A 27,745-nucleotide genomic window follows, 5' to 3' on the forward strand; every position below is an offset into this window, starting at 1 on the left:
TGGCAAAAAAAATAGACCTGTGGATGAAAGGAATACATCAGAAAATGCAGAAGCAACTAAAAACACACACAGCCACCTTATCTTCAACAAAGGGGACAAACATGCTACCTGGAAGAAAGATAGCCTCTTTAAGAAATGGTGCTGGAAATACTGGCTCTCTACATGCTGAAAACTAAAACTTGAACCAGGTATATCACCATGCACTAAACTAAAATCAGAATAAATTAAAAATCTAAACATTAAAACAGAAACATTAAATATCCTGGAAGAGAAAGTAGGAGGAATTCTTGAAGACATAGGAATAGGCAAATAGTTCATGAAAAAAATAAAACTGCACAGATAATACTTGAAAGAATTAACAACTGGGACCTCCTCTTATTGAGAAGTTTTTCCACTTCAAAATAAGTTACCAACAGAGTGAAAAGACAACCCACAAATTAGGAAAAAAATCTTAAATAATATTCACTTAGATGAAGATCTTCTCTCTTGAATTTATAAAGAACTAAAAAATATTAGGGTCCCAAAATTTAAAGTCCAAATACAGAAATGAGCATCTCTGATGAACACACACTTCTCAGAGGACAAAATTAGAGAAATGAATAAATATATGAAAAAATGTTCCCCAATCATTAGCCACCCATGAAATGCAAATTAAAACAACACAGCAATACCATCTCACCCCAGAAACAATGGCTATCATAAAGAAATCAACCAACAACAAATACTGTAAAGGTTATGGGGAAAAAGGACCCCCTTCTCCATTGCTGGTGGGAATGTAGACTAGTACAACCATTATGGAAATCAGTGTGGAGGCTACTTTCAAAAGTAGGACTGCAAATCCCATTCAATCCAACTATCTCTCTACTGGGAATTTTCCCAAAAGAATTGAAAACATCATATCATAGTGATATATGTCCACCTGTGTTTATAGCACAACTTGTGATAATCAAATCTTGGAAGCAACCAAAATGCCCATTACCTGAGGAATGGATGAAAAAGTTGTAGTATTTTTATATAATGTAGTATTAGCTATAAACACTGATAAATTTGAAGCCTTCCTATATAAGTGAATGCCTCTTGAAAATATACTCATAAGTGAATTAAACCAGACTCACATATGTAAATACCATATAATCTCCCTAGTGTAAGAACTCAAAAGAAGAAATAAAAATTGAAAGCTATAATACAACTAAATGGAAAGCGAGAACTTAAGGATTAAACAATGAATAAAGGGCAAGGTAAAAATCTAGGAAACATGGCAAGGGCAAAATCAAACTTTTATATGCAGAAGATGGGTTAGGCATTGGTTTTAAGAATCTCCATCAGATTTTTGAATCTAGCAGTTAATTGTTAGTATTCTCTTCCTGTCCAACTATATATGCTGTTGCCTGTAAACTAAGTAACTGCACCAAGGATAGCAATGTGTAACACTAGGGCAATGCTTGGAATGCCTGTCATTATGGTCTTCTAAAAGCATACTGCTTCTGATGTCATATCAATTACTACTATACTGTCTCTGAAGTAAATGTTTCTTTTTTAAAAAGTAATAAAAGAAAACAAGAGACAAGAAAATATGTCATAAGACTATCCTGCTACAATGTTCATATGGTTAGATTTCTAAATTTCTTTGTAAAAATGTGTTACTGTTTATTTTTTGATTTTCTATTTTGTCACATTTGTTAGGGATTTAAACTTAGTAGATCAATGACTGCTGGAAAATACCTGTTGTATGTTACATCTACGGTGTTTGATATTCAGACACATAGTGATGTTAAACTAAACTTCCTATGTTGTAGGGTAATTATTAAGCCTCTTGTGGAGAGTTAACAACTTAAGTTTGCAGGCAAAAAATTAGAGAAAAAGAAGGGCTACAAGGATAGCGAACATTGTGGCCCTAGCCCTTCAATGTCAGTGAGGACTCACGATATAAGAGAACTTGTACTGTAATATCCTGTAACTCAGTGGTGTCCCAAATTTTCTGTTCAAGGAGATTATGGAGCCACAGAGGAAAGTGATCAGTGATACTGAGTGTGCCTAAGGAGAGTCAGCCATAAAGAAAACATTCAGGCTTTCACAGAAAGCAAATTGGTCAGGCAATAGCCATGACTCATCCAGATGGCTGACACTGACCAAAGATCTACAAACTGCTGTTCCTGGTTTCAGGGTAAATCCTGAGAAGATTTGACTGACCTCATCAGATACAAAAGTTACATTTCTTGTTATATAGGTCTTGCTTTTTCTTGGTCTTAACCACCCAGCAGAAAAGTATAAACACGTGGTATAAAACGTAAAGCCATATTAATATGCTGAGATGTAAAAGGCTCAAGTCAACAACTTTTGACATTTCCAGTCCTTTGGATAACCTAGTACTATTATGTTCTACTGGATTGTATTGGATTATTATGCTGAATTCAGGCACCTTCCATATTTGAATTGCAAAGGAATACCCATCTATGACAAAAAGGGAGATACAAATGAAGGACCATTTTGCAGTGAAAAATAGTATTTATATCTGTATATACAAATTAGGTTAGATATACAGCTACTTAAAAAGTGGGGGGCAGGGAGATAGCGCAGTAGAATGAGCACTTGCCTGGCAAGCGCAAGATCCTTAGTTCAATCCCCAGTAACAAAAAAAAAAGATATACAGCTACTTTCTCTTAGTTCTATAATAATAAAAATTTGCACTAATAGTGTTTAGACAAGATATCATGTCTGCATCCTGTACTATGAATAACTACTATAAGGACGATATGCAATGTATTAATTATTTTTAACTGTCTTACTAACTTGTTTTGAAACTGTCTCAATGCTATTTCTTTATCAATAAAATTAATTTTTTAAAAAAGAATATATTTAGGGGCCAGGGAGGTGGCTCAGTAGAATAAGCGCTTCCCTGGTAAGTGCAAGAGCCTGAGGTCAATCCCTGGTTTTGCCAAAAATAAAAAATAAAAAAATACACATGGAGGATCAGTTTAAGATGTGAGTGTTCTTAGGCCAGGGAGATAGCTCCTCAGAATACACCCTGCCTGGCAAGCACACGTTCCTGTGTTAGATCCCTAGTATGAAAATAAGAAATAAGAACAACAAAATTGATTGGTCTGATCTGGTCAGCCTCTAGTGAGGCAGATACATCACAAGATGGTAGAAGAGAGGAAAAGGAATTAGGAGAGAAAAAATGGAGGAAAAAGTTGCATGATTTTGCTCATGGAAATACATTCATTGATCATAGCAAATGCATAATTGAATAAAAGACAAATTGTACATGTCAGATGTCATAATAATAATAAGAAAAGTCAGTCAGCTATCATGTCATACTTGTTGGAATGACCTTTAACAAAGTCAATAAGTAAAAGTGGAAAAGAAATTAGGAACAGAACATTCACATATACTGATGCTCACAAAGAAAAGTGATAAAAGTTAATACAGAAATCACTATGAGGATTTTTCCAAAAATTAAAAATGAAACTGCCACAAGCAACAATATTATTTCCTCATTTCTGGATACATGAAAAGATATAAAAATTTGGTATAGTGAAGAATTATTCTCCATTAGCATAATTATTATATCATTGTCAACGGTCTACCTATGACACGATAGATTTTTATTGTTAGATTAATAGATTATAAAATGATTTATAATAACCATTAGAAATTATTATTCAGGTTTTATAAAGAATGCAATCATGTCTGTTGCAGCAGATTGTATAAGTCTAGAGGATATTTTGCTAAGGGAAGTAACTAAGACTTAAAGTACTTAGACTGCATGATGTCAGTACTATATGGACTGGAATCTGAAGAAGTCAGTTTCACCAGACAATCAGGTGTGAGAAGTACCCTCCCTCAGGGCATGAGTACAGTAGTTCTACCCAAACAAACAGAAGGCAGTTTCCATTGTCCAAAGGATGTCATGGATTTCCTGATGTGAGCCTACAATTTCTGAGACTGAGAAACTAAGACAGGGAACCTCGAGAACTGAGACATAGCTCACATGTCAGAAATGAGGTGGATTAGTGTTGCATGAAGACTAGCAACAGCCAACAGTCAGATCTCAGAAGAGTGGAGATTGGCCCAGAGCCAGAGAATTCAAAACACAAGAAAAACAGCTAAAGAAAACAAATTTCCGGGGCTGGAGAGATGGCTCAGTGGTCTGAAGCACCTACTTGGAACAAGCTTGGCAAAAGCATCAGGGACCGCGGTTCAATCCCCCAGCACCACATGCCAGCCAACCCTGCCCCCTGGTGGGCTGAGCTGGCCACACTCTCTCTCTCTCTCTCTCTTTCTCTCTCTCTCTCTCAAATAAATAAATAAATAAAAATTTAAAAAAAAATTAAAAAAAGAAAACAAATTTCCCCAAAGTTGTGTCTTATAAAATTAATTGATCAATACATTTATGCGATAATAATCCTAGCACATTTCATGAAGTAAAATCTATAGATTTAGAGATTGGTAAAAAATATTACCTCCATTGCATTTAGCAATAAAGTGCTTTTATATAATCTCAGGGTCAACATAGAAATACCAGTTAAAACCAAATAGCACAAAATTATTACTCACTCTGCTCTCATCTGAACTAATGTCTCATTGATTAACAAGAAATCCTATTCTGTAAAATAAAGTTACTGAAATGTATGATAGCACATGTCTGAAATCCCAGCATGGAGAAGGCTTAGGTAAAAAAGATCACAAATCCTTTAGAGCCAGTCCAGGGTACAAGGTGATTTCAAGTCCAGCCTGAACTGCATAATAAAACCTTGTCTCAAAAAGAGTAAAAATACAATTAAATTGAATAATTATCTAAGCACAAATACATAAAATTATATTTCACTCTGAACTAATAACAGTATTGTAATGCTGTATAACCTTTTTATGAATGTGACAGGGAGATAAACATCATTTGGCTTAGTATTCCAAATTTTAAGAATAATTATAAATATTATGATGATTTCAAAGATGAGTTTTATTCACAGAAACAAGAACACTTGATGACCAACAGATAACATCAGAATATCTAATAGCCTCCTTTATTCTTTATATGTACCGTTCAACCAAACTAAAGCTTATAAATTCCTGTAATATTTGACTTACACTATAGTAATTTTTATCTGAAAGGTACAGAAACATGTCTCTGGAAGTAATGATAGATAACTGTTTTCCATCAGTGGTGTCAAAACAATAGTGTGGGGACCTCCTTGGCTGTAAACAACCTGATTAGTATGCAGCTTTCCTCTCTATTGTCCCATGAAAATCTTTTCCTTCCCTGGACTAGACCAAAAGCATTCATGTGATCTATAAGAAGATCTTTTTCTCACAAATTCTATAGTTCCTACATCCTCTCAAAGACAGGATTCTCTAATAAATGCAATTTTCTTCCACAACCACTTTTCCCTGAGTCTTATCAACGACAGTCAACAGAATGGATTCAGTTCAACACCAGTGTTCTACCTCCTTTCAGGGATTTCACCCTGTTAAATCATTTGCAACCTCACATTCTTAGTTTGTCGACTAATTTGTTCAGTGGTACACTTGATTTTAAAACAATAACAACTTACATGTAAATTATTTCAATACTGGATTTAGGAATAGAACACAAAATAGTAAAGAAAGAAAACCAAAGTTAATCTTTTGTAAAAGCAAACTAAGTTAAGTAATGAACACCACTTCACTCAGACCAGCAGAGTTAAATGTTAAATAAAAAAACAAACAAAAACTAGCATAAGGATGAAATGGATTACTGTTGATAGAATATCATTTCCTGAGGAGGCTTACTAAATCAAGAGAAACTATAAAAGAAGTTATCATAAAGACTTATGTTTAGATATTAGGATTAAAAGTACAGGGAAAGGCAGAAACATGCAGCTCTCAAGAACAATAGGATTATTCCATGGAAATATCTTCTTATATAGCTCCATCATAGGAGCAGGAATATTTATATCTCCTAAGGGGGTACTGAAGTACTCCTCACTGAACATTCCTGTCTCCTTGAGTATCTGGGCCCTTTGTGGCATATTGAACATGATCAGTGGCCTCTGTAATACAGAGATAGGGACCACATTTCCTGCCAGTGGAGCAAGTTATTTTCTCCTTAAAAGATCTTTTGGGGCTGTTGTTGCATTCCTTTATGTTTGGATCAAACTTTTTGCTTATTTCATAGGACTGGCCATGCAAATTTTATTGGTAGCAAGCTATCTAATTCAGCCTTTCTATCCTGGGTGCTCACCTCCAGAGCTACCAAAGAAATGCCTAGCTTTGGCCATTTTGTGGTCATTGGGAATTCTGAATATTCAGGGGTTGAAAACAGTGTCCTGGTTTCAAACTATCAGTGCTTTGATGAAGATGGCTATTCTCTGCTTCATTTCGCTGACTGGGATTGTGCTGTTAGTGAGTGGGAAAAAGGAGAACGTGTCCAGGTTTCAGAACACTTTGGATGCTGAACTTCCTGATGCCTCACAAACTGCAGAAGCCATTCTCCAAGGATTCTATGCATACACGGGAAGTGCACTACTGATCAACATGGCAGGTAAAGTGCTGTCTTTAAAAATTATGTATAACGTGTAGTTTTATTTGGCAGAGATGGGGATGATTAAATCTGGTACACTTCATTTCTGGAATGAAATTTAATCTGTTCTTTACTGTCTGAGCATCATTGGACCTTCATATATAGACATTCACATAGACTACAGAGAATTCATTGTTTTTCAGTTTATGCCCCTAAATATATTTGAGAATTTTTGAAATGCTTCAATATGCATGAGAAATTTTTTGGCCCCTATGTGTTGTTACATTTTAATCTGGCATTATGAGGCATTTTAAGTGTTATACAAGTAACACATCTTAATAATCATCTTGCTATGTAAGTGTAAGGTATTTTTTAAAGATTAGTACTATTTTACCCTTACCACAAAATCTAGTTTTCTATGCAGAACTACACCAAATGAATGGAGTAGGCCCACTTTATTACTTAGTTACTTTGAAATACTACATAGTGTAGTTGTATATATGACCAGCATTTATAAAATAAACCTCTTTGTATTGTCTTTATACTATGTCATTTGGTTCCTCCTATGTTAGTATTTAATTGTGTAGAACATTCTTTTACCTGCTTCATTTCACTATATTAATTCTTAAAATGCTTTGTGAGACTGCTACAATGATACTGATTCCCTGTGAATAAATTTTCATAGTTCTGTACCAGTGTGACACTTACTATAGAATGGATCCAACTACATTACCAGAATTGGGTAAATTGTCAATGGTTTCTTATGGTTTGTGTCTACTTCATCCCCCAAAGCCTCATGTAGTCATTGGTCAGACTATTTGAGCTTTTGATTAACTCATGATTCACTGAAATTATGGGTGTGAGTGCTACTTGGGTTATGGATGTGAGTACGACACCCAGCCTGGGGCATATAGCTGTAACATAACATAGGCTACACTCTTTGCTGCCACTACTCCTCCCATTTGCTCTCTTGCTCTTTGCTGCTGCCATGAAATGCTCTCTGCTATGTGTTAGTCTGTCTCGGTGCCAGCTGAGTGAAGACTGAAAACTCCAGTAACTGTGAGCTAAATAGTCCTTACCTTCCTTCATTTTGAGGTATTTGTTCTAGCAAAGAGAGAAGAGTAACTGAGACGTGGTTATACAACACTCTGGAACAAAGAAGAGATTAACTAGAACACAACTTATTTTATTCCTTTCACAAACTCTATAATGAGACATTAAGTATTATGAAAGACATTACATAATGCATTATCCACAATATCTTTGGAAACCTTTTGTGTATTTTTGAGGTGGAGTCTTGCTATGTATTTCAGAAAAAATAATGAACTAAACATACAATACACACTTAGAGCTATGGAGAAACTGTCTAAGCAAAAGAAAGAAAAGAGGGATAGAAAAGTAAAAATGATAAAAGAAGAATAACGTGAAAACAAATGTTTCTCAATCAGAAGAGAAAAGTGGTTGTAGGCAGGGGAAGGATTGTAAAGAAAAAACATGAACCAAGACACGTCATATAAAGATACAAATGCTTTAGGTTGACTATGATAGTTACATATATCTAAACTATACAGATCCTCTTAATTTTTAAAAATAAAAACTCCAGCACTATGGGAGGGATTATTGTGCACATTCAGGGAAGATTATTTGATAGACAGAATTGACAAGGTACAAAACCATCAAAGCAGGAACAATGCATGGTGTAAATTCTGGAATGAATGAAGAGATGACAAAGATAGATTGACAGGTAGAAAGCATTACAAAGTGAAAGTTTGGAGAGGTTGTTCAAATATTATGTAGTTTGCAGTGCTTATTTCTGTGAAAAAAATTGAATATTTTACTATATATGTTTTACAGGGAATTGTGTTATGAAAGGTACATGACATGGACTTCCCCTCTTTGAAAACATGTTCTATAACATTTATAAAAGACCACCTTAAATTCTAACATAAACTCACATCTCACAATGGTGCATGCAAAAATATTTTCCTTTTTCTATAATTAAGTTTATGAGAACATTTTAGATATATATAATTATCATCTTCATCACAGAGAATGTGTAACTGTACATGATATATTTGTATTTCTCTTTTTCCTGAAACCCTTCTCCTCTCCTCAACCCAAATTCTCTTCCCCAGGTACAAAGCATTTTTACATTTCATTGTTGTTAAAAATCATTTAAGAGAAAAAAAGCAGAGCAAAAACAGCTCTTTTGCAAATATTTCTCATGGCCAGCTTCTCATTGTCTAAAATGTAGCTGTTAAATTTGGTGTAGCAATATTTACAATAATATTTACAGGGGGAGAGTGCAAGTGAGGAGGAGTCCTGGGCCCACCTATAGAGTGAAAACTCTGGAGTCCATATTCCAACCAAACACATTCAGAAGTTATATGTTCCTTTGGCAGGTCTCAAGCAAATCAAGTTGAGTCATCTCACTCTATATAAGTTTGGCATCAAAAATATCTCCTTTAAGGACTGTCTTATTTCATACCTGATTTTTTAAAATGTATTTATATTTTGGCACATAACTTCAGTAAATAATGATTTTATTCATCGTGAGCAGTTGATAAATATACATGATACATAATTGTTTCTTCATTCCATTCCCCAACTCCAAATCTCGATCTCTTTCTTAACCCCTTCTTAAATCAAGATCAGTATTCTGCTAACACCATACATCTATAATTTTTATTTATTTTTGGTACTGGGGATAAAAGGGTTTGGAAGACTCCATTCCAATGGTCTTGCAGGCTGCAGCCTCCACAACCAGTCTTTTGGACTGGCTCCTATTCTATATCTTAGTTGAGCAAACATTTCATATCCCTGGAATCTTTGACTTCTTCAGGTCTCTCCATATTTATCTTAATGTCCACATATTTACATATAGCATTTTAGGTACATTGTGTTGGATTGAAAACTCATGGTCACTTGCATCACCCAGCTAAATTGAACAAATATGATCCTGGTTGTGGAAGGCCCAAATGAGAACTGTTACTAATGACATAAAAAGGACCACAGGAAAGGATCAGGTGGTGCTGTTGCTTCTCTTGGAGCAGCTTGTTATGCTGGCTTTCTTGATGTGAGTTCAGGAACTTGTTGCTGAGAATGGCTGTGGTACTTTTCAGGAAACTGTGATCCTTAATGTGAATGTGAGTTCCTGGCACAAGTACAGATACCTCAGCCTGCTGTCACTCATCCTTCATCCACTGGCACAGAATTTCTAGCTTCCACCATGGACCTTTAGGCCTTCAAAGCAAAGATCTGTTGAAAATACATGCATCAGATATTGGTGTGGGCTTTAGGCCAAAATATCCCATGTGGGACATTGTCATGGTATACTGGTTGATACATTGTATCAAATTGAGAAGTTTAGAAGTTTAATTAAGTGACAGCAGAGAGCCAGGATCCTTACTTTACAAACATCCTCATCCTGTGCAAGAGGTAGACATGGACATTGTGTGAGTTCTACACTCCCAGCCTCAGGGTAGCTTGTTTATAATATAAGGAGGAGAGAGAAGCAGGTGAAAAGCTACATCTGCTACCCAACCCTTAACCCTTCCGTGTTTTCTCCTGCCATGTACTGCGGCCCTCTGCCATGTGCTACTTTTCCTGAGAGCCAGATGAGTATAGAGTGAAACCTCCACAAACTGTGAGCTAAGTAAAGCTTTCCTTCCTTAAATTTTGGTATTGGGTATTTTGTCCCAGCAACAAGTGAAAAGTAACTGAGACAGAAATTTGTACAAGGGAATTGGGGTTGCTTCTGTGTCTACCTGACCATGATGTTAAAGAGCCTTAGGGACTAGCATATTGGAATAGATTAGAAATGTTTGGAGATGTCACCTACTAGTGAAGAGATGGAATGTCTTTGGTTCTTCTGTATAGGAAATTTTGTTCAGAGCTCAGAATACCAGAATGCTGATAGAAAGCCTGCCTGTAAAGAGCCTGGGCAGGGTTTCTGCTATGAAGAAGGACTGTATTGGTTGTTCGACTCCAGATGATTTGCGTTATGGCTTGGTAGAAAGTTTTTATGCATTTTGCTCCTGTCCAGAGACTTTGCCTGATACTGAGATGAACCACATTGAACTAGTTAATCTAGAAAAAGTAATCTCAATTATTTTTTATTAATTTATTGGGAAACAAATAGTAGTGAGACAGTTTCAAAACAGGTTAATAGGGCAGTTACAATGATTAAGAGAGGGCTGGGGAGATAGTTTAGTAAAATAAGTGCTTGCCTGGCAAGCGCAGGGTCCTGAGTTCAATCCCTGGTACTGCTAATAATAATAATAATAATAATAATAATAATAATAATAATAAATAATTTGCATATTGTCTTCATAGTGGTTATTCATAGCACAAGATGCAGATATGACATTCTGTCCAAACTCTATTTGTACAAATATTTCTTCTCATTGAGTTAAGACAAAGAAGCTGGATATCTATCCTATTTTGTAGATACAGAAACAAAATGGTCCTTCATTTGTATCCCCTTTTTTGTTTAGTTGTGTCAGATATGGGTATTCCACTGTCATTCATATATGGTAGGTACACGAATTCAGCAAAATAATCCAATGTCTGCCATTTGTTTCTCAATACATTTAATTTTAAAAGTAAAAATAAAATAATAATAACAGTGAAAAAAAAGAAAAACATAAAAAGAATAGAGGTAATAGAAATAGCAATACTCTTGCAGAAAATGCAAATTGTAATAGCCTTTTATTGTCTGCAGTCTATTATATTTAGATGCCTATACACATTGTACTCACACATCTAATGAGCAGCATCATTTGGAAGCAACCAAAATGCCCATCACCTGAGGATTGGATGAAAAAATGTAGTATTTTTGGGTCCCTCCCGACCCAGTCCAGGATGAGTGTGTGAGAGCTTCCACTACTGCTTTGGCCTAACACCTCCAGACCCAGAAAAGGCCTGGGATGTGAGTGAGATCATCCACTCTGCTGTTAAGACACCTTCAGATCCAAAAGAGGCCAAGCATGTGTGTGAGAGAACTTCCACTTGGCTGCACCCGTTGGATCTCTCCAGAACCAGCACAGGCCTAGCACACAGGCCTGGGCTGAAACTCTGCAGCTTAAATCCCTGCAGAGAAGGCTAGGGGCCAGAACCACCGAACTAATTCAAGAGCAGAAAATCTTTCCACAGGGGCACAGTGGGTTCACTTCCACAGGCTGTAGTAGGAAGAAGCTCAGCACAGCAGTCAGACTCAAGCCAGGCACGTTGGGATGAATTCAAACTTTGAAAATCCACATTCAAATCTTGGTAGGTGCTACGGGTAAAGAGCTTTGCACCAAAGCTCTGCACCAAAGGTCAGAGGCCAGTGTCATGCAAAATGACACAGAGAAGGAGAAAAATGCAATCTCATGCACAGAGTCCACCCAAAACAATTCAGGAGACACTAGCACAGAAGAAATTGGGAATCACAAAGCTGAAATGTCTGAATTAATAGTGTCTGATGTAAAGAAACAGCTGAAGAAAGGTACACAGGAAATCAGATCAGAAATAATCTTTAAAATGAGAAAAGAAATCTCTGAATTAATAACAGCTGAACTAAAGAATCAACTGCACAAACATAGAGGAAAACAGATCACAAATAATCTCGCAAGTAAAAAAAAGAGGATAACTATAATGAAAGAATAACTGCTACTGAAGAAGACAATGATAAAAAGGAGTATAGAAAAACAATGCTAGCCTTGAATGAGCAATATAGGAAAGAAATACAATGAATGAAGCAGAGAGAGGTATAGAGGAACTAAAATCTAGATCACAAGCTTGAAAAATTTTGCATGAAAGTGAAGATAGAGCTTCAGATCTTGAAGATACTGTTGCAGCTAGTGAAAAGGTAAGACAGGAAAAAATAATTCATTTGCAAGGGATGAAAGATGAACAATGTGAGACAAATAGGGATCAATGAGAAAGAAGGAGTCAATACAAATGATATAAAAAGAATATGGGCAGAAGTAATAACAGAAAACTTTCCAAATACAGTGGAAAAACTGACATTTAGGTAATGGAAACATGCAGAATTCCAAATAACATCAACCCAATAAGAAACACACCCAAATATGTAATAGGATCCCAGATATCCAGCACAAGAACAATATACTAAAAGCTACTAGAGAAAATAAGCTGATGACATTTAAAGGAAAACCCATCAGAATAACAGCAGACTTCTCAGAAACCATGAAGTCAAATATTCAAAGAACGGAACTTAATAAAAAAAAAAGGGGATACAGATGAATGTCCATTTTGTATCTGTGTATTCAAAGTGGTTAGGATAGATATATAGTTACATTCTCTTAATGAATAGAAGGATTTGTTCTAATGGTGTTTGCAAATAGGATATCATGTCCACATCTTGTACAGCAATTAACCACTAGGAAGAATGTATGCAATGTGTTAATTATTGAAACTGTCCCAGCAATTTGATTTGAAACTGTCTCATTGCTATTTATTTCTCAATAAAACTATGGAAAATAAAAAATAAATAAAAATTTAAAAAGCATGGAACAGAGTACTTAAGTCCTCTATGAAAACAAATTCCAGCCAAGACTACTATACACTGCAAAACTCTCTTTCAAGTATAATGGAGAAGTGAAATACTTCCATGACAAAGAACAAATTAAGAATTTCAAGATGACAAAGCCAACCCTACGCAGATTACTAAAAGATATTCTAAAGAGGAAACAAAATAACCAAAACATCATGAATGAGAATGGAAAGAACCCACCAAATAGGGCAAACAATTAAACACAGAATAAAAAGTGGTAAACAACAGAAGGTAAATAGCATGTCAATCATAAGTCAATACATCTGAATTATAACCATTAATGTAAAGGGTAAATTCAATTTACCAATTAAAAGAAATAGACTGGCAGAATGGCTTAGTGAGCAAAATTCAACAATATGCTATAAAAACACACTTAACTCATAAAGAAATTCATACTGAAAGTATGAAAGTCAGTCAGAAAAAAGGAAGGGTAGCAATCCTATTCTCAGACAGTTTCAACTTCAAACCAAGTATGATCAAATGAAATAAGGAAGGCCACTATATACTTGGTAGGGAAAAAATTCAAGAGGAAGAGGTAACAAATATCAATATGTATGCACCAAACATGAGATTACCCAACTATATAAGACAAATATTAATGGACATTAAAAATCTAATATCCAATTACACAATCTGAACAAGAGAACTTAAAACCCGCTTATCCCAAAAATATAGGTCAAGCAGAGGAAAAATTAGGAAACAAGTAGAGAATTGAAACAGAACTTGGAACAAATGGACTTAGTGGACATATACAAAGTGTTCCACACAATCACAAATGAATACACATTTTTTTCAGCTGCACACAGAACATTTCCTAAAATAGACCACATACTAGTCCATAGGTCATGCTTAAGTATATGCCAGAAAGCAGAAGTTATCACATGCATGTTATCTGACCACAGTTTCATTGCACTGTGGTCAGATAACATACAAGGGATGATTTCTGTTTTCTTGCATATATTTAAGAAAGACATATGAACTAGTATGTGGTCTATTTTAGAAATCATTCCATGTGAATCTAAAAGAAAGTTCATTTAAATGTTGAGTGGAATACTCTGTGTACATTCACTAAGTCCATTTGTTCAAAGGTCTGGTCCAGTTCTGCTACTTCTTTTCTAATCTTTTTGTCTGCTGGACCTAAGTTTTGAGATAAAGGGGTGTTAAGATTGTGGTGTTGAATAGTAGATTTTTCATGTACAATAAATTTGTTTTATAAAACTTGCTGCTCCCAAATTTGGTGCATACATATTTATGACTATTATATCTTCCTCTTGTATTTTTCTTCTAACCAGGATGTAGTGGGCTTCTTTATTTTGTTTCATTATTCTTAGTTTGAAGTTCAGATTATCAGCAAAGAGGATTGCTATACCTGATTTTTTCTGAGGTCTTAGGTCACATAATACTGTTTTCCATCCTTTGATTTTCAGTCTTTATGAGTTAAATATGAATTCCTTTATGAGTTAAATATGTTTCTTCTATATAGCTTATTGTTGGATTTTGTCTCTTAATCTACTCTGACAGGGGCCAGGGAGATGGCTCAGTGGAATTAGCGTTTCCCTGGCAAGCACAAGGATCTGAGTTCAATCCCCAGTTCTGCCAAAAAAATAAATAATAATAATCTACTCTGACAGTCTTTTTCTTTTAATTTGTGAATTGGGTACATTTACATTGATGGTTATAACTGAGATATTTTGTCTTATGTTTGACATGCTATTTTTCTGCTATTGTTTACCTATATTCTCCTTTGTTTAATTGTTTGTCCTTTTTGATGGGTTTTTTTCATTCTCATTCGTGGGTGTATGATCATTTTGACACTCTCTAGAATATATTTTAGTAGTCTTTGTAGGTTTGGCTTTTTCATCATGAGTTTTTGTACTTGTTTTTAGTCATGGAAGCATTTAACTTCTCCGTTAAATTTGAAAGAGAGTTTTGCATTTATATCAGTCTCGGTTGGAATTTCTTTTCTTCCAAGAATTGTGGTACTTTGCTCCATGATCCTCTTGACTTGATGGTTTGTGAAAAGAAATCTGCTGTTATACTGATGAGTTTTCCTTTAAATATGATCTGTTTTTTTTCTTTTTCTTAATAATTTTATTGAGACTCAAATAGCAATGAGACAGTTTCAAAACCAATTATAGAACAGTTTCAATAATTAATACATTGCATATTGTCTTAGTGATTATTCATGGTACAAGATACAGACATGATATGCTGTCCAAAAACACTATTAGGACACATCTTTCTATTCATTGAATTAAGAGAAAGTAGCTGTATGTCTATCCTAACTATTTTGAATATACAGACACAAAATGATTGTTCATTTCTATGCCCTTTTTTGTTTAGCTTTGCAAGAGAATGATATTCCGTTGTCATTTAAATATTGTAGGTACATGAATTCAGCAAAATATTCCAAAATAGTCCAAAAGTCCATAATAGTAGTGGGTTTTCCATAAGACTGGCAATGTCAGAAGTTGTTGACTTGAGTCTTTTACAGCTCAGCATATTAATATGGCTTTATTTTTATACCTCATTTTTATTCTTTTCTGCTGGATGGTTAAGACCAAGATAAAGTAAGACCTACATAACAAGAAATACAACTTTTGTATCTCATAATATCAGTCAAATCCCTTCAGGATTTATCCTGAAACCCTGTACTGCAGTTTGTAGATCTTTTGTCGGTGTCAGCTATTTGGATGAGTCACGGCCATTGCTTAACCAATTTAAACTCTGTGAAAGCCTAAGAGAATGTTTTCTCTCCATGTGACTATCCTTAGACACACTCTACATTGCTGATCACTTTCCTCTGTGGCCCCATAATCTCCTTGATCTGAAAATTTAGGACACCACTGAGTTACATGATGTTAGAGTACAGGTTTTCCTATGTCCTGAGTATTCACTGACCTTGAAAGGCTAGAGCCAAAGTGTTGGCTGTCCTTGCAGCCCTTCTTTTTCTCTAATTTTTGCTCTGAAAACTTAGGTTGTTAACCCTCCAGAAGAAAAGCTTATTATTATTACCCTACAACATATGCAATTGAGCTTAACCTCACTATCAGTCTGAATATCAAACACCTTAGACATAACATGGGCCAGGTATTTTCCACCAAGTATTGATATGTTATATTTTAAGTCCCAACAGAATATGAAGAAAAAAATTAAAAAAATATTTTAAAAAATAAGGATCTTTTTTTGTTTGTTTGTTTTCTCTAGCTGCTTTCAGTATATTGTTCTTGTGCTAGAATTCTGGGATCTTTACTATTATATGCAGCATTGTTTTTTATGGGTTGATGCTATTTGGAGTTCTGTATGCTTCAGTTACCTGAATGTCAGATTGTTTCCCTATATTTGGGAAGTTTTCTGCTATTACTTCTGCCCATATTGTTTTTATATCATTTATGTTGATTCCTTCTTTCTCATTGATCCCTATTTGTCTTGTGTTGTTCAACTTTTCATCGTCTTGCAAATGTTGAATTATTTTTTCTTGCATCCTAGTTGTTTTTAAGAGATATTTTCTTACCTTCTGACATGTGGCAATGGTGTCTTCAAGATCTGAAAGTCTATCTTCACTTTCATTCTAATGATTTTCCCAGACTATGATTGAGCTTTTAATTTCCTTTGTATCTCTTTGAATCTTTTTCATGAAATCTATTTCTTTCTTAAATTGTTCATTCAAGGATTCTGTCATTTTTCTAATCTCCTCTATTTTTTAATCAGTGTCTTCTTTGGAAGCATTGAGTAATTGCTTCGTTATAGTTATCAGCTCTTTTTTTCACTTGGGAGATTATTTCTTATCTGATTTCCTCTTTACCTTTCTGCAATTATTTATTTACTTCATATGCTATTATTTCAGAGATTTCGGGTGTGTTACTTCCAATTTCTTCTATACTAGTGTCTACTGCATTTGTTCTGGTTGGGTTTGGACTGAGGATGCCTTTTTCTCCTTCTCTTTGTCATTTTATATTTCAGAGAAAATTATGTAATTTGATTTCTGAGTTTCTTTTTTGTTGTTTTGAAGTTTTTAATAGTTAGCTACATCACTTTGACCAGTGCCTCTCTATATAGTTTGTAATTGACATGTCTCTTCTGTGTCAAAGATTTTTATTTTTTGTGTGCCCCAAGGATATGACCTCTCTATTTATTAGAGTGAGATACTGGTTTCTATTTGACACTCATCTCTGACCTGTTTTGTAGAGCTTTGGTGCAGTTACTACCCAACATCTTCTGATATTTTACCCAAGAGAGATCAAATATAGTAGTAGTAAAGGCAAACATACTGTTCTACTTAGAGTACTAAAATTAGTAATGTTTATGATGGGTAATACGATTTAGCAATTGGCAAACTTTTGTAACTAATGGGTTTGTATTTTAAATCATAAGAGCAAACATTATGACTGTGTAACTAAAAGAATACTAAGCTGTTAATTTGTATTTAAAGTTGCTCCTTTAAGTTTCATTTGGTCACCTCCCCTTGATGTACCTGAAGTCCTCCAGGAAGACTAGTTTACCACTGTACCTGTTGACACAGAGAGAGAGAGAGAGAGAGAGAGAGAGAGAGAGAGAGAGAGAGAGAGAGAGAATGTTCTCATAGATACTAGTATAGCAGTGTGCCTCAGCTTACTGCATCTGGATCTACCAAGTTTAAACTCATCTAGCTGAACTTGAGTCTGGCTTCTGTGCTCAACTTCTTCCTGCTGTGGTATGCGGAAGTGAACCCACTGTGCTCCACTGGGTAGATGTTTTGCTCCTGGTTTAGCTGGCTGAGACTTTATCCTAGGCTCTCTGCAGGAATTTCCAAGTTAGTATTCCATGCTAGACTTGTCCGCTGGAGGTTCTGGTGACCAGTCCACATGCCTGGCCTCTCTGCTGCAGGAGGTTCTCATGGCCAGTCACATATGCAAGCCCTGTCACTGAAGGAGGTTCCCTATACTACTAATTGCTAAGAGGTTTTTAATGATGTCAATTGATGCTTAAAATTTTACTTTGACCAGTTTTATATGCATGTATCTGGTATTCTGTGCAACTTCACTGAACACCACAGTGTGCAATACAATAACCATTCTTGAATACTTACCCTCTCGGGGTTCGATGTTTTGAAATTGATTATCATTTCTACTGTTTTATCTATTATTTTTTATTCTCTTTAAAATAAAAAATAAAGGATATAAAACAATATTCCATGCAGTGGGAACCCAGAAGTATAACTTGCTAACCAACTTAAGATAAATTAGATTTCAAGCAAAGACTGATTAAAAGAGAAAAGATGATCAATATATATTAGTTACAGGAACTCTAGAGAAAAAAGTAATAATTTTAAACATACATGCACAAAATACCAGCACACATAACTTCATAAAACAAATCCTAATACACAAGGAAAAGGGGATGGTAGTGCATTAATAATTAGCATTCAACCTTATGCACACAGGTGAATAGAACTATTGTGGTACTGAATGTGAGAAGCCCACATAAGTGTTATTGCCAACAGCATAAGAGTCAGAACTGGAGTGGCTAAAGGAAGGCTGTTAGGAAGGGCCTGAGTTCAATCATCGTTTCTGCTATAAATAAATAAATAAATAAACCTGAAGGTGAAAAAGTAAAATAGGGTGGATGGAGGCAGAAATTAAAGGAATAGAAATATGATATGTAGACGTACCCATTTCATGAAGTTAATCTATCATTCTATGTTGAAATCATGTAATAAATAAAAGTAATAAACTCAAAACATAAACTTAGAAAAGTCTCATTAGATAACAAGTTGTCTTTCACAGGTAAATGATACAATATATACCTCCTGCAAAGATATTGAGAAAACTACATTTTAGAAGAGCTCTGAAGATCCAGAGAAATTTCATTTTCTTTGTAAGACACCTTTTCATGAAACATTGGCTTGGCGGGCTATCACATTTTATGATTATCCTTATTTTGGGATAGATCAATCCTGTGATTACAAAGACAATTACATGTGTACAGAACGCTGTGGAGCACTGTATCAGAGAAAGAAAGCTATAGCAATTAATCCTACATGTTCTCCATGTACATAAATATAACAGTAATAATGGAGATTTGGATTTTTGTGGGTTAAGATACAGTGGCCCTAAGTAGATTTCCATGCTTAAGAATGGCTCCAGTCTGTCTAGGCAAATAGATGGTTTGTGACTTAATTTTATAAAGGTGGTGTGTTAACTGATGTTAAAAGTACAATATTAATATGTAACCACCATGACATATTTCTTACATTGAATTATACAATAAAGATTTATACTGGCTTTCAGAACTATCAATACATTCATTTCAGTACCACATATGACAATATCCTCAGGACTATTTAGAACAGAAAAACACCATCCCTGATGTAAGTTCTACTTACTCATCACTAGAAGAATTAAATGTCTTTCTCTTAAATATAACTAATAGGACTTTGGAAAGTTTACAAAATTTATTTGTATAAAAATCATCAAAAATGCAAACTTGTAAAATTATGTACTTGATCCAAGCAGGATCAGATCAGAAAGATGAGACAATAATAATATTGGAATAACTGAGTTTTCTCCTTTGTAGTAGAAGCAACTCAACATTTAAGCAATATTTGATCCTCTAATTTTTTGTGTTTCTTAGGAGAGGTGAAAAATCCTGCTCGCACGCTTCCCAGATCTCTGATTTCTGCTTTGTCCACAGTGACTGTGATATACTTACTGACAAATATATCCTTCCTGACAGTTTTGACACCAAAGGAAATCATCTCTTCAGGTATGCTTTGTGTGAATGAGGGAAATAATCACAACTACCTAATTAAATACAGAGTACATCTATCTGATTCACATTTAGTTATATAAATAAAATGTGTTCATGGTTTATTCTTGTGAGAGAATCCAAGAGTATCAACTTAAATCATGCAAAAGAAACAATCATTTGATAAATACTAAGAGAGTAGATATAAGTGAAATAGGGAGAAATAAGCAAAGAGAGGAAGAAGAGTAAAGGAAGGAACATGAGATGGTAAAAAGGAGGTGTACAAAGAAAATGATTGTGGAAACTCAACTAAGAAAGAATTATGCACTTTTTAGATAGTCTATTATTTAGGACACACATAGATTTCTATATTCATTACATCTGTTTCAAATAGGCACTACCATCCCCATTTGTTAGATAAAAAATCTGAAATTCAGGATATAATAGTTACATAGTGACTATCATCCATCTGCAGTTGGGTAAATTTAAGTTTCTAAGCCGAATATCAAATGACCTAATATACTGATATAATTTCATCTTCAGCCTATTAATAATAATGATTTGTGAATATGGGCAACAATTTATAAAACCTGGAGTTCAAAGCACTCCCCAAAGAAAAATATTTGAGTTTACCAGTAATTAATGAAAACAAGTGTCAAAACAAGGCTTCTAATTCTGAAAACATATTCTCCATCTCTCTACTACAATGCACTTGACGAACAAACTAGATCGAAGCATCACTGAAATGGTTGCTCAGCTATTAAATAATAGTACAAAGACATCATGAAGATCTGTGATGTGGGAATAATTATTTGCATGCAGAATGCCAACACATACCTGTAGACATGAATGAATAAGATTCAAGGTCTAATCATTTTATAAAGTAAATTGCCAATAGGAATTCAGAAAAAAAAATTCTACCAAAGTTTGTTTTAAGCATATTTACTCCTATAGACAAAGAAGTGCTGTTATCTGGAAAATTCTTGTATTAATACCAATTAACTTTTCCAATTTCCCCTCTAAATTTCAAACACTTTTCCATTAAAAATACAACCTATGAGAATCTTTACCAATCGACCCAAACAAATAAGACCATGAACAAACCCACAGGGATGTGAGCATGTGTATAATTTTCCATGATTCAAAAAGTCGAATGATGATTGTAAATGATTTTCTATAGATTAACATAAGAAGGGATTGATTAGAAAATAAGATAATTATAAGATTAGAAAAGAATCATGCATGTGTTACCATTTCATATTCACCAGTTTATGGTCTCACAGGAATGCTGAAATCCAAAAACAGATATGTTTTAATGAGTGAAAAAAGGGAAGAAATTAGAGTTTATCTTACACTCCAGCTTGAATACTGTCAGCAGTTCTATACAAATGTGCCTCACTGACTTTCAAGTACCTTCCCTTCATCTTTCCCACTCTGTGCCTCAGTCTGAACCTTCTTGTTCTTGCCTGGTTTATTGAAGCAACCTCTTAATTTTTGGAGCTCTTCCAATCCAGTCTCCTGCCAGTTTCCACAGAAAGCCTTACAACACGCAAACTTAATGGAGCCACTTTCTGGCCTAAACACTACCGCATTTTTTTGACTCAATGATGGTTGCTGTATTGCACATGATAATCTTCTGATTGTTCTGATTACCAGGTATAAGCATGCAAAATTGGTGGAAAAAGTTATAATAAAAATTTAAGAGGAGAGAAGAGACACAATTGAATCATTAACTATTTTTTTTTAATTTGGAACTGGGGATTAAACTCAGGCCTTTGCGCTTGCCATGGAAGTGCTTGTTCCACTGAGCCATCTCCCCAGCCCTGATTAACTGATTTTTAATAGGCTCTGCTGTCTTTTTTGCTTGCCTGTCTTCCTAATCTCACTCGCACAGTGTCTGCAACAACCCTAACATTAGTACTACTTCCTTTTGACCTAATGGTACTCTATCAGCTCTACAGCTAACTACAACAGGTTCTTTAAAAGCCCTATTCTGGGCCTAATTTTCTTCCATCTTCCCCTGCATGCTTCTGCAAGGCACTCTACTATGGCATTCCCCAGAATGACCATAATCTCAGTAGCAGATATAATTTTTTACCTCAGATTGACAATAACAATGATTCCAGTGCAACACCTGTAAAGTCTGTCTCATCTCATATAAACACTAGTCTGAGAAATACATTTTAAAACCACAATATGAAATACAGTCAATAAACTTAGAATATGACAATGATCTCTCAGCAGTGTTAACACTTTTAAAAAGTCTTTGCATGTGAGAAATTAGATTGTCTCTACAAGAAATGATAGAAGTTTATGTTACAAATACACACAATCAATTAAAGAGTTGGTATTAAAAAGGGACATGAAATAATTCATCTGTTCATTTATCCAGTGCTCATTAGAAATACACTGACCCCACAAGTAATAAGACAACCTGATTATATTGCACAGTGGTCCACAATGAAGTGTAATGTCTGCACAAATTTTTCCACAATTTGGTATTATGCTTGATATATATTCAAAATAATATTCTATGTTATAATGTGTTACACAATTTAGTTAGAAAACAGTGTCTATCCTGAAAGAAAATCCTTCCATTTTCCTAATAGTACCAGTGACAATATCAATTATTCCAGTTTTACAGAAAACTTCCCAAAAAAGACAGAGACTTAAAACAACATTAGACATCGAAATTCTGCATTTACTAAATTTATGATAGGATCATGTATGCATGCTGGGGCCATTTCTGGGTGTGCAGGTCCCTTCATTATTGGAAAAATTTTATGCAGGGAAAGGGATGTGCTTTGGGATCCCACAAGGATATAATTTTCAGCTTTTGATGCAGATTCTACAATAAGGTTTACATGCACAAAAATTTTGTGAGGGGAAAGTCTTGTGTTAAGTCAAACAAGCAGAAAACCAGGAAAGCATTGGGGGCCATAAAGAAAGTTTGGACCAAAGCAAAAAGAACTAGAAAGGGAAGATGGACAAAAATATTTCAGACAGCCACAGAATGTAAGGATGTATTAGCAAGTCTATAAGGAGCACTTTGGCTATCACTAGGCATCAAGTAAATGAGTTTTCACATTTCTCTGCCACAGTCAGTGGCTGAGAGCAACCTGTGAGGCCTTCTGCTTTAAAAGAATGGTTCAGGGCTCTGGGAGATGGCTCAGAAGAATAAGTGCTTCACTGGCAAGCACAAGGGCTTGAGTTAATTCCCTGGTTTAATGAAAAAAAAAAAAAAGAATGCATCGTGCAAGATTTCACAGTGAGTTGGAGCTCTAGGTCAATTCTATTTCCAAAAGGATGATCTCTTTTATGCATTTGCACATCCCCAGAGATAACTTGGCTTGCATAGGCTACAGCTCTGATAATTCAGAGATCAAGAGACGTCTCCAAAACGTCTCTAAAAGTAGGTAAAAATCAGAGTTAACAATTTGCATTTGACTAGTCAAAACATACACAAGGACACAACTGATGCAAGGAGTTCAGGAGACGTCCTCACTTCTAAGGAGCAGTCAATTTGTATCACCAAAGGGATAGATTCAGGAAAAATGAAGTCATATGGATTTGCAAAAGTTTGAAAATGACTATGACGTTTTAAATTTTATTTAATGTTTGTAGATACTGTTGCTGTCACATGGATGGACAGAGTATTCCCTTCCATGCAATGGATCATTTCACTGGGGATTTCAGCTTCAATAATTGACAGCTCTTCTTCTGCAATACTTTCATTATCAAGAACTATCTATGCTGCAAGCAAAGAAGGACAATTGCCTCGGATCTACTCTATGCTTAATAAGCACCATTCTCCTGCTGTAGCTGTGATGCAGTTAATCATTGCAACTTCTATTGCTATTATACCATCAAATTTGATCAATTTAATAAAATATATTGGATTAATATCGTCATTTCTAAGTGCGCTAAATATGGTTGCTATACTTAAATTAAGGTACCAGAACCCAGATCTACCAAGACCTTACAAGGTAAATTAAAATTGACAATTTGATATTAATTTAGTACTACCTCTTTATGGATAAAATTTTTCAACCTCTGTGAGTGTATCCAAATAGCTGTCTCAATTTATATAACTTCTGATTGGGCCAACATTTTCAAATTTTCAGTTATAGACCATTTTTTGACCTTATTCATTTACATTCATTTTGGTGTAAATGTTGAAATTCTGTCTTATATAAGGAAAATAAGTATTCCATTCATGAATGTCAGCAACTGGCAGTAAGATTTTACTGGAAAAAGTTTTATTTGTAGGAGAAATTAAGGCCCAAAATAGAATTGTGAAGATTGACTAATTTGAAGCACTGTGCAGTATAACTTAGCTGAAAAACTAATGTAACTTCTGAGAGTTTATTTTATGGTATCTTGTGTGGATAAAACTCAAGTTTTTTCTAAGACCCTCAAACATGTTAAGCAAGTGGAGTCCTACAGAACCGTACTTCAGCCCATTCCAATATATTGCTAAGTAGTGCTCCTTTACTAGAGAGACACATTATTATAAAAAGGCACAGAGTGGAGTGTACAGAGAACAACTACATGAGTGGTACCCAACACTTTTTGTGCCAGAGGCCACTTCTGTGAAAGATAAGTTTATGACAGATTGGAGATAGGAGGTTGACGTTTTCCATATTATTCAAGAACATTATAATTATTATAAATTTTGTAACAGTGTCATATTAAGGTATATAACAGTATAATGATACAGCTCACTATAATCAGACATAATAGCCAGCACTGACCTTGTCTCTCAGCAACTAGAAGGTCACATCCACTTAGTTGTTACTGTAAAGGTTATCACTAGATGCACCTTAATTGTAATTTTCCAGTCACTAATATTGTTTCGATAGGACCCTGCATGTATTTATTTAGTATGATATCTGTGCAGTCCGAGTGCTCTGTTAGTGTTCACCTGCGTTTGCAGCTGCTCCCACCATTCCTGTCACCACTCCAAGTCCATTGCTGATCTTCATGCATTCTGCTTTCATAAGGAGCACATCTGAGATCCTCATAATTGCACTTCCCAGTGGCCTAACGGTTCCCTTGAGAATAAAATGCCACTGCTTGTCTGACCAGAGAGGGAGCTCAGGTGGTAATGTGATCAATGCGGAAGATCAGTGAATGCAGAGCAGGCGTTGTTCTCTCTTCCTTGTTCCCTTCTACTGCACTGGACAGTTTGTACCACTCTGGCCAGAACTCCGGGAATCCCTACAGGAGACAATAGTCCCTGATTGATCCATTTTTTGGTGGTGTATGTGTTCTGTGAAATAATGAAAACTTCATATATGAGAAGAAGAATCTTCATATAACAGAAGATTTTTCTTTGAAAAAGGAGGGAAGCATACATAATGTGAACGGATGAGGTGTAAGCAGAGACAGGCCAAACAGGTGGTCTGCATTCTTTTTTTCAGTATCAGGGATTGAACTCAGGACCTTGCACTTACCAGGCAAGTGCATTTGCATTTTTTAAATAACCTCTGCTCAAGAGAATTCCAAGGCTAAAATTGATTAATCTACATAAATGGAGCTGAATTGGAATTGCAAGCCAGCATTTTAATGCAAGAATTCAAATTTTTCATATGTTTACCATAGGAAAGAATGTATGATTTTTGCAGAAATCATCTGCAAAGTAACTTCTGATCTTAAAACCAGAAATATCAGAACTGCTCCTAAACTACTGATCTGCACAAACCTCATGGTGTCCTGCTTGCAGAATTGCTATAAAGCTGGCTGACACTCATTTTTGTGAACCACATTTTTATGTCCTTTGTGCGTATTCATCTTCCTCATATCTCTTCCCTATTTTCACATTCTTTGTACAAAGGGAGCTATAACTTGCTATCACATGAATTAAGGAGTTCAAGAGTGTTTTTATTTCTTAATCAAGTTAATAAATATAATGAAAGTTACTCATCGCTTAAGACACTTCATGCTTACAAAGTGATATGGACGGAAATAAGAAACCCATGATTCATGCCAGTCATTAAAAGAAACCCTTGAGTGTCTTTACTTTCCTTTGTATTTACATGTTCATCTTCAGAAATTCTGTCTCCTTTGCTCAATAGCAGTCTCCATTAGTATCAGTTATCTGATTTGGAGAGGTCCACTGGTGATATTTTAGCAAACACGAACCTATGACATCGTCCAGTCTCTTTTTCTCAACAAATAACTTTTCTCTACCTACGAACACTGTGAACAAATGTGCAGCATGACAAATTTTCTTGAGATGTTCATTTGTTAAACAAATACACAGTGAGGAGCTGTTTTCTTTTTTGCTTCCACACATTTCACAGAATCCCTCCATAGAGGGTTTCATTATCCTGACAGCACAGGAACAAAGGTCTGCAAATACAGTTAAAAAGTTCTTCATTGCTTGCCAGTTTGTTCAGCAAGATAGGTAGATATGTGATTGATGAATTTGTCACCAATACTTAAAGATCAATATTATCCAAGATGCCATCTTACAAATGAAGTTCAGATCAGCAAGACAAATTTCTAAAGATGGACAGTGATAGCAAGCTATTCTAAAGGTACCATTTTTTATCTGTACTGTCAAGCATACCAAAATGAATCAGGAAGAAATTCTGTGATCATTTCTTGAAGATATGAATTTTGAAAGCAACATTAAAATGTAGAGTTAGCACCTTCTTGGCAAGCTGAAGTTCCTAAGTTTGATCACTAGTAAAAAAAAAAAAAGTACCTTAGGTCATAAAAATTTTAATTGTTTTTTCCTAAATAAAATACTGGATATGTTACAATTTTTAAGCTGAAATAATATTATTACTTTTTTTGTTTGAGGTATGACACACAATAATGTGTCTGTTATTGCTACAACCATAAATTTTCATTAGTCTTGAGCAATAAATTATTTAATCTATTGTAAAGCAACTAATATATTAAAAATGTTATTGTATGTTTAATATGCATCAAGTTGTTGTCATATGACATAAAACTAATAATACCCATAAAAATACCCATCTAAACCTGTTTGAAAATGTATATGCAGTCATCTAGCCTTTATTATCTCTCACTTGTAAAATATTTGGCCTGTAAAGACTTGCAAGAAAAAATCATCACTAATATTTTTCTTTTTTTCTTCCAGGTTTGGATGCCAATGATATATTTTTCTATAGCTTCATCTATCTTTCTAGTTGTTATGACAATCTTTCAATCTCTGAATATAGAGCATATTTATCAATTTGTCTTTCTTTTCATTGGAGTTCTGTATTACTACCTTCATGTTCACCTTAATCAAGTTTCTGTTTTTTCTGAGAAAATCACTTGTTCTTTACAATTATTATTTAATGTCTCACCTTCAGAAGATGACGAAATTTGTATTTGTAGAGAAGAAGATGGATTATAAACAAATACTTGTAAGTCAATAACTTCTGACATTGCCAGTCATATGGAAAACCCACTACTATTATGGATTACTGGACTATTTTGGAATATTTTGCTGAATTCACATACATTCAATATTTAAATGACAAAACTAAGCAAAAAAGGGGATACCAATGAACGACCACTTTGAATCTGCATAATCAAAATAGTTAGGATATATATACAGCTATACTCTCTTAATTCAATGAATAGAAATGTTTGCTCTAATAATGTTTGTAAACAGGCTATCATGTCTGCATCTTGTACAATGAATAACCACTAAGACAACAATATGCAATGTATTAATTATTGAAATTGTCCTACTAATCAGATTTGAAGCTGTCTTATTGCTATTTGTTTCTCAATAAAATTGTGGGAAAAAAAGAAATAGAACCAACAAAAAAAAAAAAAAAATAAAGAAAAATAAAAATAAACAAATACTTGTATAAATAAAAAGCCACTAAAATTTCAAATTGTGTGAAAAATCGGGCCCCTGTAAAACTGTAAATATATAGAACAAATTCACACACTCATCTACATACATTTACTAATAAGAAAGAAAATAGGAG

General features: G+C 34.7%; 1 protein-coding gene across 1 annotated transcript; it reads left to right on the top strand.

Moving 5' to 3' along the window:
- Positions 1–5,852: 5,852 nt before the first annotated feature.
- LOC101577516 (solute carrier family 7 member 13-like) lies at positions 5,853–27,240 on the top strand. Its single transcript, XM_004643101.2, has 4 exons — positions 5,853–6,520; positions 19,671–19,802; positions 23,409–23,770; positions 26,899–27,240. Exons 1-4 carry the CDS (start codon positions 5,854–5,856, stop codon positions 27,157–27,159), a joined length of 1,422 nt encoding a protein of 473 aa, XP_004643158.1. The 5' UTR covers position 5,853; the 3' UTR covers positions 27,160–27,240.
- The last annotated feature ends 505 nt before the right edge of the window (positions 27,241–27,745 follow it).

Source organism: Octodon degus, unplaced genomic scaffold, assembly GCF_000260255.1.
Source record: "Octodon degus isolate 3935 unplaced genomic scaffold, OctDeg1.0 scaffold00165, whole genome shotgun sequence".
Classification (NCBI taxonomy): Eukaryota; Metazoa; Chordata; class Mammalia; order Rodentia; family Octodontidae; genus Octodon; species Octodon degus.

Bases quoted from the DNA above. Each gene is read 5' to 3' on its own strand.
- LOC101577516 (XM_004643101.2), top strand. From the start codon at position 5,854: ATGCAGCTCTCAAGAACAATAGGATTATTCCATGGAAATATCTTCTTA. The intron at 6,521-19,670 runs GTAAAGTGCTGT...TGTGTTTCTTAG, and splicing joins ACTACTGATCAACATGGCAG to GAGAGGTGAAAAATCCTGCT. The intron at 19,803-23,408 runs GTATGCTTTGTG...TAATGTTTGTAG, and splicing joins AAAGGAAATCATCTCTTCAG to ATACTGTTGCTGTCACATGG.